Genomic DNA, 12,343 nt, shown 5'->3' on the forward strand with positions numbered 1-12,343 from the left:
AATTGATGTTTTCTCTGTCATCCAGATGCAAAACAGTTGAGTTAATTTCTTCTTCATGCTATAAATCAAAAGGTGAATTAGGTTGAAAGGTAATTTCTAGCGCGTTAGCTAAAACATTAGCTATGTCAGCTTCAGAGTGATATATAGTAATCATGTGATTGAAAAGAGGTGATTTGTTCGCTCCTTCTGCATAGAGCTTGCAATTTTCCATTAAGTGTCTGGGTCTGCTTCTATATTATCAATAATTTGTTCCCATCAGTCCTTACGGTAATTATGAATATGAGTGGAAATTTTACAGGTGTGGTAGTTTATTTCATGCTTAGTAGCAGGTAAGTAAATGTGGTAGTTTATTTCATACTTAGTAGCAGGTATGTAAAAGTATTTGCCGAAGAATGGGAAGGCGCTGTTCTAGCTCTGGTGGCAATGTGAACGAAAATATTCCTTACAGTTGGCAACAAGAGAATTAGAGCGGGCTATTCTGTTTTTCGTTTCAATGTTAATGTAAATTGTTCTTAAATATTTGAATTTTTCTTAATTGTATCATTTATTTAGAATGTTACTTCTTCCATTCTTGAATTGTCGACAAATTGGAGTGACTTCTCAAGGTACCCATGCATGTATGTTGGACAGTTGTAATTTCAATTTAGCTATTAGTATTTTTCAAAATGAGGAGTTATTTTAAAAACATGATCTGTACATTTAAATGAAATTTTATTTGGTTGTTTAATTTTTATTAATAAAATATCATTATTGTTTATTATATTTCATATGAAATGTTATGTTAAATTTTATATGAAATGCTAAATGTAAGCCAATACTTTTTGCTTACAATTATAATACTTTTTGCTTTCATTTGTTTACATTTTTTCTTATTTCACATGAAGTGTTAAATGTAAGCCAATACGTTTTCAATGAATTGTAGTGCTGAATTTAAGCATTACAGTTTAACAAATGTATGCTAATATATTTAAGACTTAGTTTCCTGTTTAAAATATTTACTTAAAAAAATCTTTTGCAATTTGAACTTCTCTCTTTTTGTTTTTAAACTTCATTTTAATTAGAGTTTTGAAACTTTTCTTGAAATATTTGAATCATTGTAGATTGTACATTTGCTGTGTATGGATAAAATAAAAGTAATGATTTCTAATACATTTTCAATTTTGTATTTAGAAATTTTTCTTAAATAACCAGATAACTCTAAATAGTTTTTCTTTTCTGACTAAATTATTGAAATTGTTCTTCTGATATGCGATTTGTTATTTGTAGCTTATAACAGATTGAATTCAGACAATATTCTATCCAGACTTGTTTGCTTAAGAAAGGATGTCTATACTATAACTGGAGAAGTAGGAAATCTCAGTTTTTTCTTATTAATTTTTATATTTACTTTCATTTTCATTAATGTATGAGAAAGTTTTGCAATATAATTGTAAATAATATGAAAAGAATGCATTTAATAATAGTATTTGCAGTAGGAATAAAGAAATAAGGATACTTTCAGATTATCCTTATCTCCAGTTTCATAATTTGGAAGAATTATATTTTTCATGCGTTTTGCAGTACATATAAGATGATGTATTCGAGTAGATGTGGATTTACATGCTCTATTAAACCATTGTTTCACTGAGCAATATCTGCCGGGTGTAAAAAATGTAAATATTGGCTGTATAATATTTTTTTTTTTTTTTTTTCCCCCTCAAAATTTTTTCTGGTAAAAGTTTACAATTGGGTGCCTCTTGTTTTTTGGCAATTCTTTTTTGATTCCAAGATCAGCACCAGGAAGGCACAATTTCAAGATAGCCATTAGACAAAATCGAAATAAAAAGTCAAAGAATTGCACAAACTGTGTCCATGTATACATCGATCTATTTTCACTTAAAAAAATCAAAGAATTGCACAAACTAGGTATTGTGAACTGCCTTAACTTTGTCTATGTACACATCAATCTATTTTCATTAAAAAAAATCAAGAAGCTAAAATAAGTTAAAACTATCATGGTAACCAAAAATGAGGTTTCATTGCCAAAATTTAACAAAATTTGTCGCTTATCGAATAGGCACCCAATTCTACACTAGAGCCTTTTTTATTTCTCAGAAAATGCTTTTTTTATTATTATATACGAACAGAATAGGGGGCTAATCTTTGGAATATGGTAACACGTAGTTTGGCGACATTTTGGTAAGGCGATAAAGATTACTAGCAGGCGAAAATTTTGCGACCAACCCTGCTACAGCAACCTGCTAGTTTTTTTTTTTTTTGGATTCCATTTTGTTTTCACGAAGTAAAGGCATGTTTTTTTTTTTTTTTTTTTTTTTTTTTTTTTTTTTTTTTTTTAACTCAGCATTTTTATACAACATTCTGCTAGCCGAATTACGCTTAATGCTAGAACTTTTATGGAACAAAAGTGCTTAATCATGATGGAAGATTACGTGTGAAATTGAGAGAAAGTGCAGAATCGCCCACTGCTTGCCGTGTTTTTAAGAATTGCACATACACGGTATCATCCATGTACACGTCGACCTATTTTCACTTAAAAAAAAATTCTAGAATTGCACAAAAATGGCATTGCTCACACTCTTGACTTTATCCATGTACACTGCTAAAGTCCTAGCTAGTAACCTCTTTCGGTTCAATCCTAGTATCCGGTGCACAAGGGATTTGGCGACTTTATGATGAGCAGTAAACGGGACATATACGATGAATAGTTAAATGGGTCATTTTGGTGTTGGCGATAATTTCAAAATCGTGCCAAGACTGCACCGTATACTAGGATTTTACCCCTTTATCGCCTTACCAAAATGTAGCCAAAATACCGGTTACCATATTCCAAAGATTAGCAAAAAAAAAAAAAAAAGAACCTTTAACTTCGTGAAAACAAAATGGCATCCAAACAAAAACTAGCTGGGTTGGTCATGAAATTTTCGCCAAAAAAATCACCAAGTTACCATAATCCAAAGATTAACCGAATAGGGTTATAGTGTAGAAGATGGTGCCCATCGGATTAGTGCCAAACATTAATGCTATTACCAGTTTTCTGGTAACCCTGAATAGACTTCGGTGAATCTTTACATTATGGTAACTTGGCGATTGTTTGGCGAAAATTTGGTGACCAACCCTGCTACAGCAACCTGCTAGTTTTGTTTTGGACGCCATTTTGTTTCATGAAGTAAAGGCATTTTTTTTTTTTTTTTTACTCAACATTTTTTCCAACAATCTGCTAGCCGAATTACGCTTATACTAGAACTTTTATGGAACAAAAATGCTTAATCATGACAAAGATTAGGCACGAAATTGGGAGAAAGTGCAGAATTGCAAATTGCTTGCCACGTTTTTAAGAATTGCACATACACGGTATCCATGTACACATCGACCTATTTTACTTAAAAATAATCCCAGAATTGCACAAAAATGGCATTGCGCACACTCTTGACTTTATCTATGTACACATCGACCTATTTTCACTTAAAAAGTCAAAGAAAATTGACAAAAATCCAATTCTTCTCTTTTAAAAAGGCGCTAAACAAATAAGTGGGTGATTCTGCACTTTAGCAGTGAAATTCTTTCTAAGTGCTTATTAGCTAAAATCACGACCAGAATTTTCCGGAAAATGTCGCATTACATATCTCATGATCTCTCATTTCTCTGAGACAAAATAATCTGTGATTCGAACTGTGTACTTCTCAGATTATTGCTAGTAACCTTTATCACCTTACCAAAATGTCGCCAAACTACCTGTTACCATATTCAAAAGATTAGCCTAGGCTTCTGTTTCTGGCACCATCTCCTTAATTGCAATGGTAGTAATTTTTTGTGACCCAACTTGTGTATTTCTTACTTCGTAAGTTTAATCTGATTGGATCCTCCGAGTTTAGCGATGAGGTGTGATACGTAAAAGTAGTACACATTTAATGTGCCCTATGTGTATCACATAGACCTCTTTTAGTAGTTGCGTGTGGGGATATTTTTTAAAATTTAACCACTGTTCATTCGCACTTAGCAGCTGAAAAAGGTAGTTAAAAAACTATCAAAACTAGTACTGCAAAGAGTTTTTAAAAATTTACGCTGATTCTTAATGTTGGACTTTGTTTTTGAAATAAAAGGTATTTTGGTACTTACGTATTATCGCAACCAGGTTGGCGCGATTTGTAAGTTTGAGTAAAAAAGTATGAATAGAAAGAAAATGTACATTTATTAATTACAGATAATTTTTAATACAGTTTTTGGTTGATCTTTACATTACGGTAACTTGGCGATTTTTTGGCGAAAATTTGGCGACCAACTCCCCTACAGCAACCCTCTATTTTTTTTCCCCGCCGCCATTTTGTCTTCACGAAGTAAAGACATGTTTCTTTTCTTCTTATCTACTGAACACTTCTTCCAACAATCTACTAGCCGAATTACACTTATGCTAGAAATTTTATCAAACAAAACTGCTTAATCATGACAAATATTCACTGCAAAATTCAGAAAAAGTGCACAATACCATACACCTTACGCGTTTTTCAAAATAACACATACACATAAACCATGTACACGCCGACTTATTTTTACTTAAAAAAACATCCCAGAATTGCACAAAAATGGCATTGCGCACACTCTTCACTATATCCATGTACACTGCTTTTTTCTCATAAATTCGAAAAATTTCACGAAAATACATGACAATTTTCTCAATCTTTAAACCCGGTAAAAAGAACATATATGAAATTACCTGATCGCGAAAAAGTATTTACCCTTTCCAAATATGAACATTTCCACATATAAAATAAATAATATATCCAAAAACTTTTACCTCTAAATCATCTATTACATTATACACGTCACCAACGAATTCATACATGAAGCATTACAAATATTTAGTATCAAATATTTAAATTATTTCCATGCACGTTTATTTCAACTTAAACGTAAACCAAATTCCTACAAGCATAAAATTCACAAAATAACTATCATTTCATTAAAATATCACTGAACCATGTACACGTCGACTTATTTTTACTTAAAAAAACATCCCAGAATTGCACAAAAATGGCATTGCGCACACTCTTCACTATATCCATGTACACTGCTTTTATCTCATAAATTAAAAAAATTTCACGAAAATACATGACAATTTTCTCAATCTTTAAACCCGGTAAAAAGAACATATATGAAATTACATGATCGCGAAAAAGTATTTACCCTTTACAAATATGAACATTTCCACATATAAAATAAATAAAATATCCAAAAACTTTTACCTCTAAATCATCTATTACATTATACACGTCACCAACGAATTCATACATGAAGTATTACAAATATTTATTATCAAATACTTAAATTATTTCCATGCACATTTATTTCAACTTAAACATACACCAAATTCCTACAAGTATAAAATTCACAAAATAACTATCATTTCATTAAAATATAATTAAATTCAAAAACACCACTTAAAATATACATGAGCACATACATTCAATTAATAAAAATTACCTTACAATCCTAATTACTTTAAACTAAATCATTGCTAATAACAATTTTCCCAATAATACCAAATTCCTTTCCACCTTACATTTCCAACAATGCATAAAAATAATTAAAAATACTAACTTACCTAATCTCCTTCAGAATCTTCATTACGTGGTGGATACACTTTTCTTCATTCTCTTTCAGAATCTTTAAAATCATACTTATCTTTCAAAGCAAGATACCAGGTAAAATAAATAACATAATAAAACATGTTTATTTCTCTCTCACACAACCTTAAAAAACATTTCTTACTATCCTTTTCAATACCACTAAATACCCATTTCGAATTCACTTTACTTACGGCCATGGGATCCAAAAATTCACAAACACTATTTCACACAACACAGAATAAAGCCAAATACAAAATTTCCAGATTTTTTCCCGATTTCCCCCCTTTTCCGATTAAAGAACCGTAATTCGTCCATTAATATCACATGACATATCCCATGATCTCGCATTTCCCCCACACAAAATAATGCGTAATCGGAACTCAGTACTGCTCACATTATTACCAAAGTCCCAGGTAGTAACCTTTATCGCCTCCAAAATGTCGCCAAACTACCAGTTACCGTAATGTAAAGATCAACCCAGTTGGTTATATTATTTTGTTTTAAAATATAAAATAGCAATTAAACCCTTCCGGTTTCGAATTTGAATAAGTTGCAGAATTATTTTTTCGGCGGAAATCTTTTGGCTATTGCTTTTAGTACTGATTGAAAACCGTCTTCGCCATTAACAGCTTGAGCTTGGCGCCATATAAATTTGATAAGGTATGAGTAAAGATGATGATGGGCTGTTCCTCTCTTTTTTTTGTTGCGCCATTTGGCTGAGCCCCACATGCGCTCTACATGTTGTGTGTGAACGCCCGTGTTGAGATCCACAAAGTTATATTTGTGATTAACAGTTCCATGCAGAAATCCACCATTTTCGAATTCACTTGTATTGTATCCTTTCCAGCAATCCGAATAAATGATGCTTCCTTCCTTGATATTTTCACAAATTTTTTCCACGAGGGTAACGGCGCTTCTGGTAGGTACAGTAACCAAAAAAGTAATTCTGCAAAAAATTAATTAAAGTATTTCAGGGCATTCAATCTAACCAGTAAGAAAAATAATTTCTTTACGAAAAACTACGCATAACACGTAGGGTTGCCATAAGTAGGGTCCCCAGATTTGGCGATTTATGCGAATTTTGGCCTGGTTGCATTAATACGTAAGTACCGGTATTTTAAATAAATTAAAAATTTTGCTTACTAAATATTTTTAAAAATATGCATAAATAATAATAGTAATATTGCAAAAGGAAAAGGATTTAAATATATATTTATTTTCTATCTGCAATCTAAAGTTTGGTACCTGCAAAACATTTTTCGGCTACACTTTGTAATACAAATATCTACAGCTAAATTTAAAATTGTTATTCGATGTAATTTTTGATGGTCTAAATACGGTATTGTTGGAAACTAATTATGCTGAACAATCGTAACTGCAAAATGTCTTGCATCTATTTAAAAAAAAATTATCAGATGCCCATGATGTTAAATGAAATTCACGTGTTTCACATTGTTTGCAAGACAGTACACACCTGTGAGAAATTCTAGGCTTATTGTATCTTGTTTTAAATTTTATCGCATAGCACTGAAATATTAACTTGCAGCCAGAAATTTCAACACAAATATTGTATGTAAAATATCAGTTTATGTAAAAATAGTTTATCAATCCTTCTAGCATATGTAAAAAAAGCAACACTAAAAGTGGAATGATAATTTTTCTATTTTTCTTTGTTTTTACCTGTTAAGAGTTTTCTTTTTTTACATACAGTTTGTTAAAAAATGTGATTTCTGATATAAAAAATAAGTTTTCAAAGAGTGTTTTAAAATTTGTTAAGCTATTCCAACTCTAAAAATAATTGGAACTTTATTTATTAATTTTATTTAGATATTTTAAGGTACTTTCTGATTATCTCCCCTCCAATTTTAAGTGTAAAAGCTGCTGTGTTTTTGATGAATTATTTTAGTGCATGTGTAACAGCAGAAATTTATATATGCCTATAACATACATTTGTATTTTGTGCTTTGTGTTTAATTTATATATAATACAGTCAAAAGTCGTTAATTCGGACACCCATAATCCGGATCTCAAAGCTACAAAATTTCTTACATGCGTCGCGTTTACATGTGCGCGTAAGACCTTTATGGCTGCGAATATGTGTGTGCATAAAACGTTTACGCATGCGCGTTTAATGTATAACGGACGGTATAAGCTAAACTAAAATTATCTAATTCAGTTAATGTTGCAGATTGCGTTGTTCCTTAATCTTCGAATTGGATCCGGCTTATTATTTTTTGCAGACTGTTAGAGCAATTTTATAAAAGTAAGCTTGACCTTTCAATTATATCAAATAGAATTTCCGATATATATTTGCTAATATGTAAAGGATCTAAAGCAAAAGTATGTTTTGAAATCCTAAACCTGTTTATCAATTTCACACTCATCGGCGGGGGGAACGCCGCGGCACGCAATGAATTGGAAGTTGATCTGTCAGCATTATCCTTATCTTCAGAGCAGATGTTTTTATTTTATTTGGCTTATAATTCCTTACTAAATGTAGTATTTCATCTCGATGTACTCCGTCATTGATATGATTTAAAACAAGTTCCTCCTCATTATAATTCGCTTCCGATAGTGAAGAAAGTGACAGAGGTTATTGAAAACGAAAAAATTTCGATTGACAAATTAGTCGGTATTCTCGACACAGCAATTATAGGACTTGAACAGTGGAACTCTGTAACTAAACAAGAAATTATGTCGGTTGATCTTTACAACATGGTAACTGGTAGTTTGGCGACATTTTGGAGGCGATAAAGGTTACTACCTGGGACTTTGGTAATAATGTGAGCAGTACTGAGTTCCGATTACGCATTGTTTTGTGTGAGGGAAATGAGAGATCATGGGATATGTCATGTGATATTAATGGACGAATTATGGTTCTTTAATCGGAAAAGGGGGGAAATCGGGAAAAAATCTGGAAATTTTGTATTTGGTTTATTCTGTGTTGTGTGAAACAGTGTTCGTGAATTTTTGGATCCCATGGCCGTAACTAAGGAAAAGTTTATCGGACACGTAATCAAGATTCTGAAGAAGATGAGGTAAGTTAGTATTTTTAATTATTTGAGGATATTATTTTTATGCATTGTTCTAAATGTAAGGTGGAAGTAAAGGAATTTGGTATTATTGGGAAAATTGTTATTAGCAATGATTTAGTTTAAAGTAATTAGGATTGTAAGGTAATTTTTATTAATTTAATGTATGTGCTCATTTATATTTTAAGTAGTGTTTTTGAATTTAATTATATTTTAATTAAATGATACTTATTTTGTGAATTTTATGTTTGTAGGAATTTGGTATACGTTTAAGTTGAAGTAAACGTGCATGGAAATAATTTAAATATTTGATACTAAGTATTTGTAATGCTTGCTGTATGAATACGTTGGTGACGTTTATAATATAATAGATGATTTAGAGGTAAAAGTTTTTGGATATTTTATTTAATTTATATGTGGAAATGTTCATATTTGGAAAGGGTAAATACTTTTTCGCGATCAGGTAATTTCATATATGTTCTTTTTACTGGGTTTAAAGATTGAGAAAATTGTCATGTATTTTCGTGAAATTTTTCTAATTTATGAGAAAAAAGCAGTGTACATGGATATAGTGAAGAGTTTGCGCAATGCCATTTTTTTGCAATTCTGGGATGTTTTTTAAGTAAAAATAAGTCGACGTGTACATGGTTTAGTGATATTTTAATTAAATGATAGTTATTTTGTGAATTTTATGTTTGTAGGAATTTGGTATACGTTTAAGTTGAAGTAAACGTGCATGGAAATAATTTAAATATTTGATACTAAGTATTTGTAATGCTTGCGGTATGAATTCATTGGTGACGTGTATAATGTAATAGATGATTTAGAGGTAAAAGTTTTTGGATATTTTATTTATTTTATATGTGGAAATGTTCATATTTGGAAAGGGTAAATACTTTTTCGTGATCAGGTAATTTCATATATGTTCTTTTTACCGGGTTTAAAGATTGAGAAAATTGTCATGTATTTTCGTAAAATTTTTCGAATTTATGAGAAAAAAGCAGTGTACATGGATATAGTGAAGAGTGTGCGCAATGCCATTTTTGTGCAATTCTGGGATGTTTTTTTAAGTAAAAATAAGTCGGCGTGTACATGGTTTATGTGTATGTGTTATTTTGAAAAACGCGTGAGGAGTATGGTATTGTGCACTTTTTCTCAATTTTGCAGTGAATATTTGTCATGATTAAGCAGTTTTGTTAGATAAAATTTCTAGCATAAGTGTAATTCCATTAGTAGATTGTTGGAAGAAGTGTTCAGTAGATAAAAAGAAAAGAAACATGTCTTTACTTCGTGAAGACAAAATGGCGGCGGGAAAAAAAAAAAAAAAAAGTAGAGGGTTGCTGTAGGAGAGTTGGTCGCCAAATTTTCGCCAAAAAAACGCCAAGTTACCATAATGTAAAGATCAACCATTATGTCTGTTTAAAAGAATTAAAAATGAAGTATTATCACATGAAACGAAGCAACTTAAACAACTTACATTGAAAGAAATGTTTAATAAAGCAAACAAATAAATATTAAGCTTTTTCTTTTTGTAAATTTTGATACCCTTTAGATCATAATTATTCTTTATTTCATAAATTACGGTTTCATATTTTTAATTTTGTAATTTCTGCATGCCATTATACCAGATTTAAACTGATGATCTATAATCCGGAATCGCCGAAGTCCCAACGAGTCCGGATTAACGACTTTTGACTGTATCTGTAATTTAAATTGTACACTATAGTTATTTGAAACTCTATTTGCTGTCTGTAAAAATGTAAACAGTTGCCAAATAGATTTTTCCCCCTCTTGTAAAATTTCTTGTTTTTCTGAAAATGCTTCTGTTTTGTTATGTAAGAACATAGCTGTACCTATAAGCTCTAAAGATAGCCAAACAAATGTTTTTTGTTAATGAGATGACAACTTTTCAAAGGGTTTGTGGAGAATTAGAAAGTATCTTTTTTAATATCATAAAATTTAAAATTTCTTTGTAAAATATGTATATTAATAATGTGATCATTTTATAGGAATCCGAAGTTCCACCTTTTGCTTGCAAATTTAGGAAAGGTATAGTTCTAATATTTTCTTCTTCTTCTTCTTTTTTTTGGGGGGGGGGTTAATATTTTAATTTTTTCAATTTCGAAGATATTTGAAAAAAATCAAGTATTCAAGTCTGAGACATTTGAGGCCCGGTGGTGCAGTGGCTAGAGCATCGCGCAGCAGCACCACAGGTTCGGGGTTTGAACCCCAGGCTGGGCAAGGTCGACTCAGCCTTTCATCCATTGATTTCTATCCCTTGGGTAGATAAAATGAGTACCAAGTTCGCTTGGGGACTAAACACTGGGGGTCCTGCGACAAGTTGACCAGGGCATATGGTTACGCACCCCGGGGCCCACTGTCAAGAAAGCAGATTTCGGGGCTATGCAGGCCTTGGCCCATTAGGACTGTTTGCGCCACTGAGTTTATTTTAGTTTGAGATATTTGTCTTAGAAAATAGCATCATGAAAGGGTTTATATATATTAATTCTGCAAATCTTTTAATGAATGAAATCCTTTTCCTAAAATAGAAGTATTTGAGATTGTATAGCTTTTAATTATCTGAACATGTTAAAATAAACCTAATTCCCTTGAATTTTTTTTTTAAAGGATAATGATTTCATTATTTTTTTGCTTTTAAATGAAGAAAATAAGATCATCTTAAATTTGATTAACTTTAAAAAATTTACTTGATGAAATTCAAAAAGTTTATAATCATAACTGTAAAGGACTCAAAATATATTTTACGAGTTATGGTAAAATGTATAGTAATAAAATTTTTTGAATGTTTTGAAAGCAGCTATATCTGCTATTCACTTGAGAATCATGCATATTATTACTATATCAAAATCCCATTTTTATATGTATAATGAAATGTGATATTAAATATTGGTACTATTTGAAAATTATTTTTAATTATTCCTGATATTAAGTATATCACAGAAAAAACATTATTGTTGATAATTAATGATTGAAAATTGAATATCGGAATAGCTAGAAGCATTCAGTATTCATGGAATCCTAGGATAGCCATTAATCAACAGAATGCAAAAATAATCTATGTAAATATAATTTTAGAAAAAAAATATGCAATTAAATGTTGTATTACATAATTAAATTTACTTAACATAAAAGTAAAAAGCATGGAAGGAATATGATAATTCAAGTTTGATTTCTGGTCTAAATTACTTTTTTTTAGTATTTGGCAATTTATTTGTTTTAGTTTATCATTTTATTTTTCTGTATGTAAAACATTCAATTCTTAGAAAATTGATTATGGATAATTCCCCCCCTTCTGTAACATTCTTATATTGTTTTAGGTAGGTTACTTTATTTGCCAATGCGATGTTGATTTGAATCTCGGTGGCTTTTATTTTTTTTCCTCTTTTTTTTTTTTAATTGAAGGATTTGATGATATGGGATATAATAATCAGACAAATAAATAAGAAAATACTGCAGTAAAGGAACAAATTTATAAATTCTGACATGCAAACATATATGTCACCAGGCCTTTTGTGCACAGTTACGTTAACTGTATTTCGAGAATAATGTTGCAATTTTTTTTTACAATAATATTTCTTTCCTTAATCCTGCTTTTTCTGTTGAAGATAAATTGAAAATCTAGGTCTTAAAAAAGGGTGCAGACAATGAAGTCTAGGTCTTAAAGAC

At 30.7% G+C, this 12,343-nt stretch overlaps 1 protein-coding gene across 3 annotated transcripts in view; it reads left to right on the plus strand.

The window, feature by feature from the left end:
* Positions 1–433: 433 nt before the first annotated feature.
* l(2)dtl (WD40 domain-containing protein denticleless) overlaps positions 434–12,343 on the plus strand; it is a 55,557-nt gene continuing 43,647 nt past the window's right edge. Inside the window, exons 1-3 of one of the 3 annotated variants that reach the window (XM_035359261.2) lie at positions 434–617; positions 1,267–1,346; positions 10,666–10,705. In XM_035359261.2, the coding sequence (XP_035215152.2) occupies positions 554–617; positions 1,267–1,346; positions 10,666–10,705 (184 nt within the window). In that variant the 5' untranslated portion in view covers positions 434–553. The remainder of the gene's footprint in view (positions 618–1,266; positions 1,347–10,665; positions 10,706–12,343) is intronic. The other 2 variants (XM_035359259.2, XM_035359260.2) reach the window with 2 other exon arrangements.

This window comes from Stegodyphus dumicola, chromosome 4, assembly GCF_044657685.1.
Source record: "Stegodyphus dumicola isolate Sdum_Otavi_A_Nest chromosome 4, ASM4465768v1".
NCBI classification, from domain to species: Eukaryota; Metazoa; Arthropoda; class Arachnida; order Araneae; family Eresidae; genus Stegodyphus; species Stegodyphus dumicola.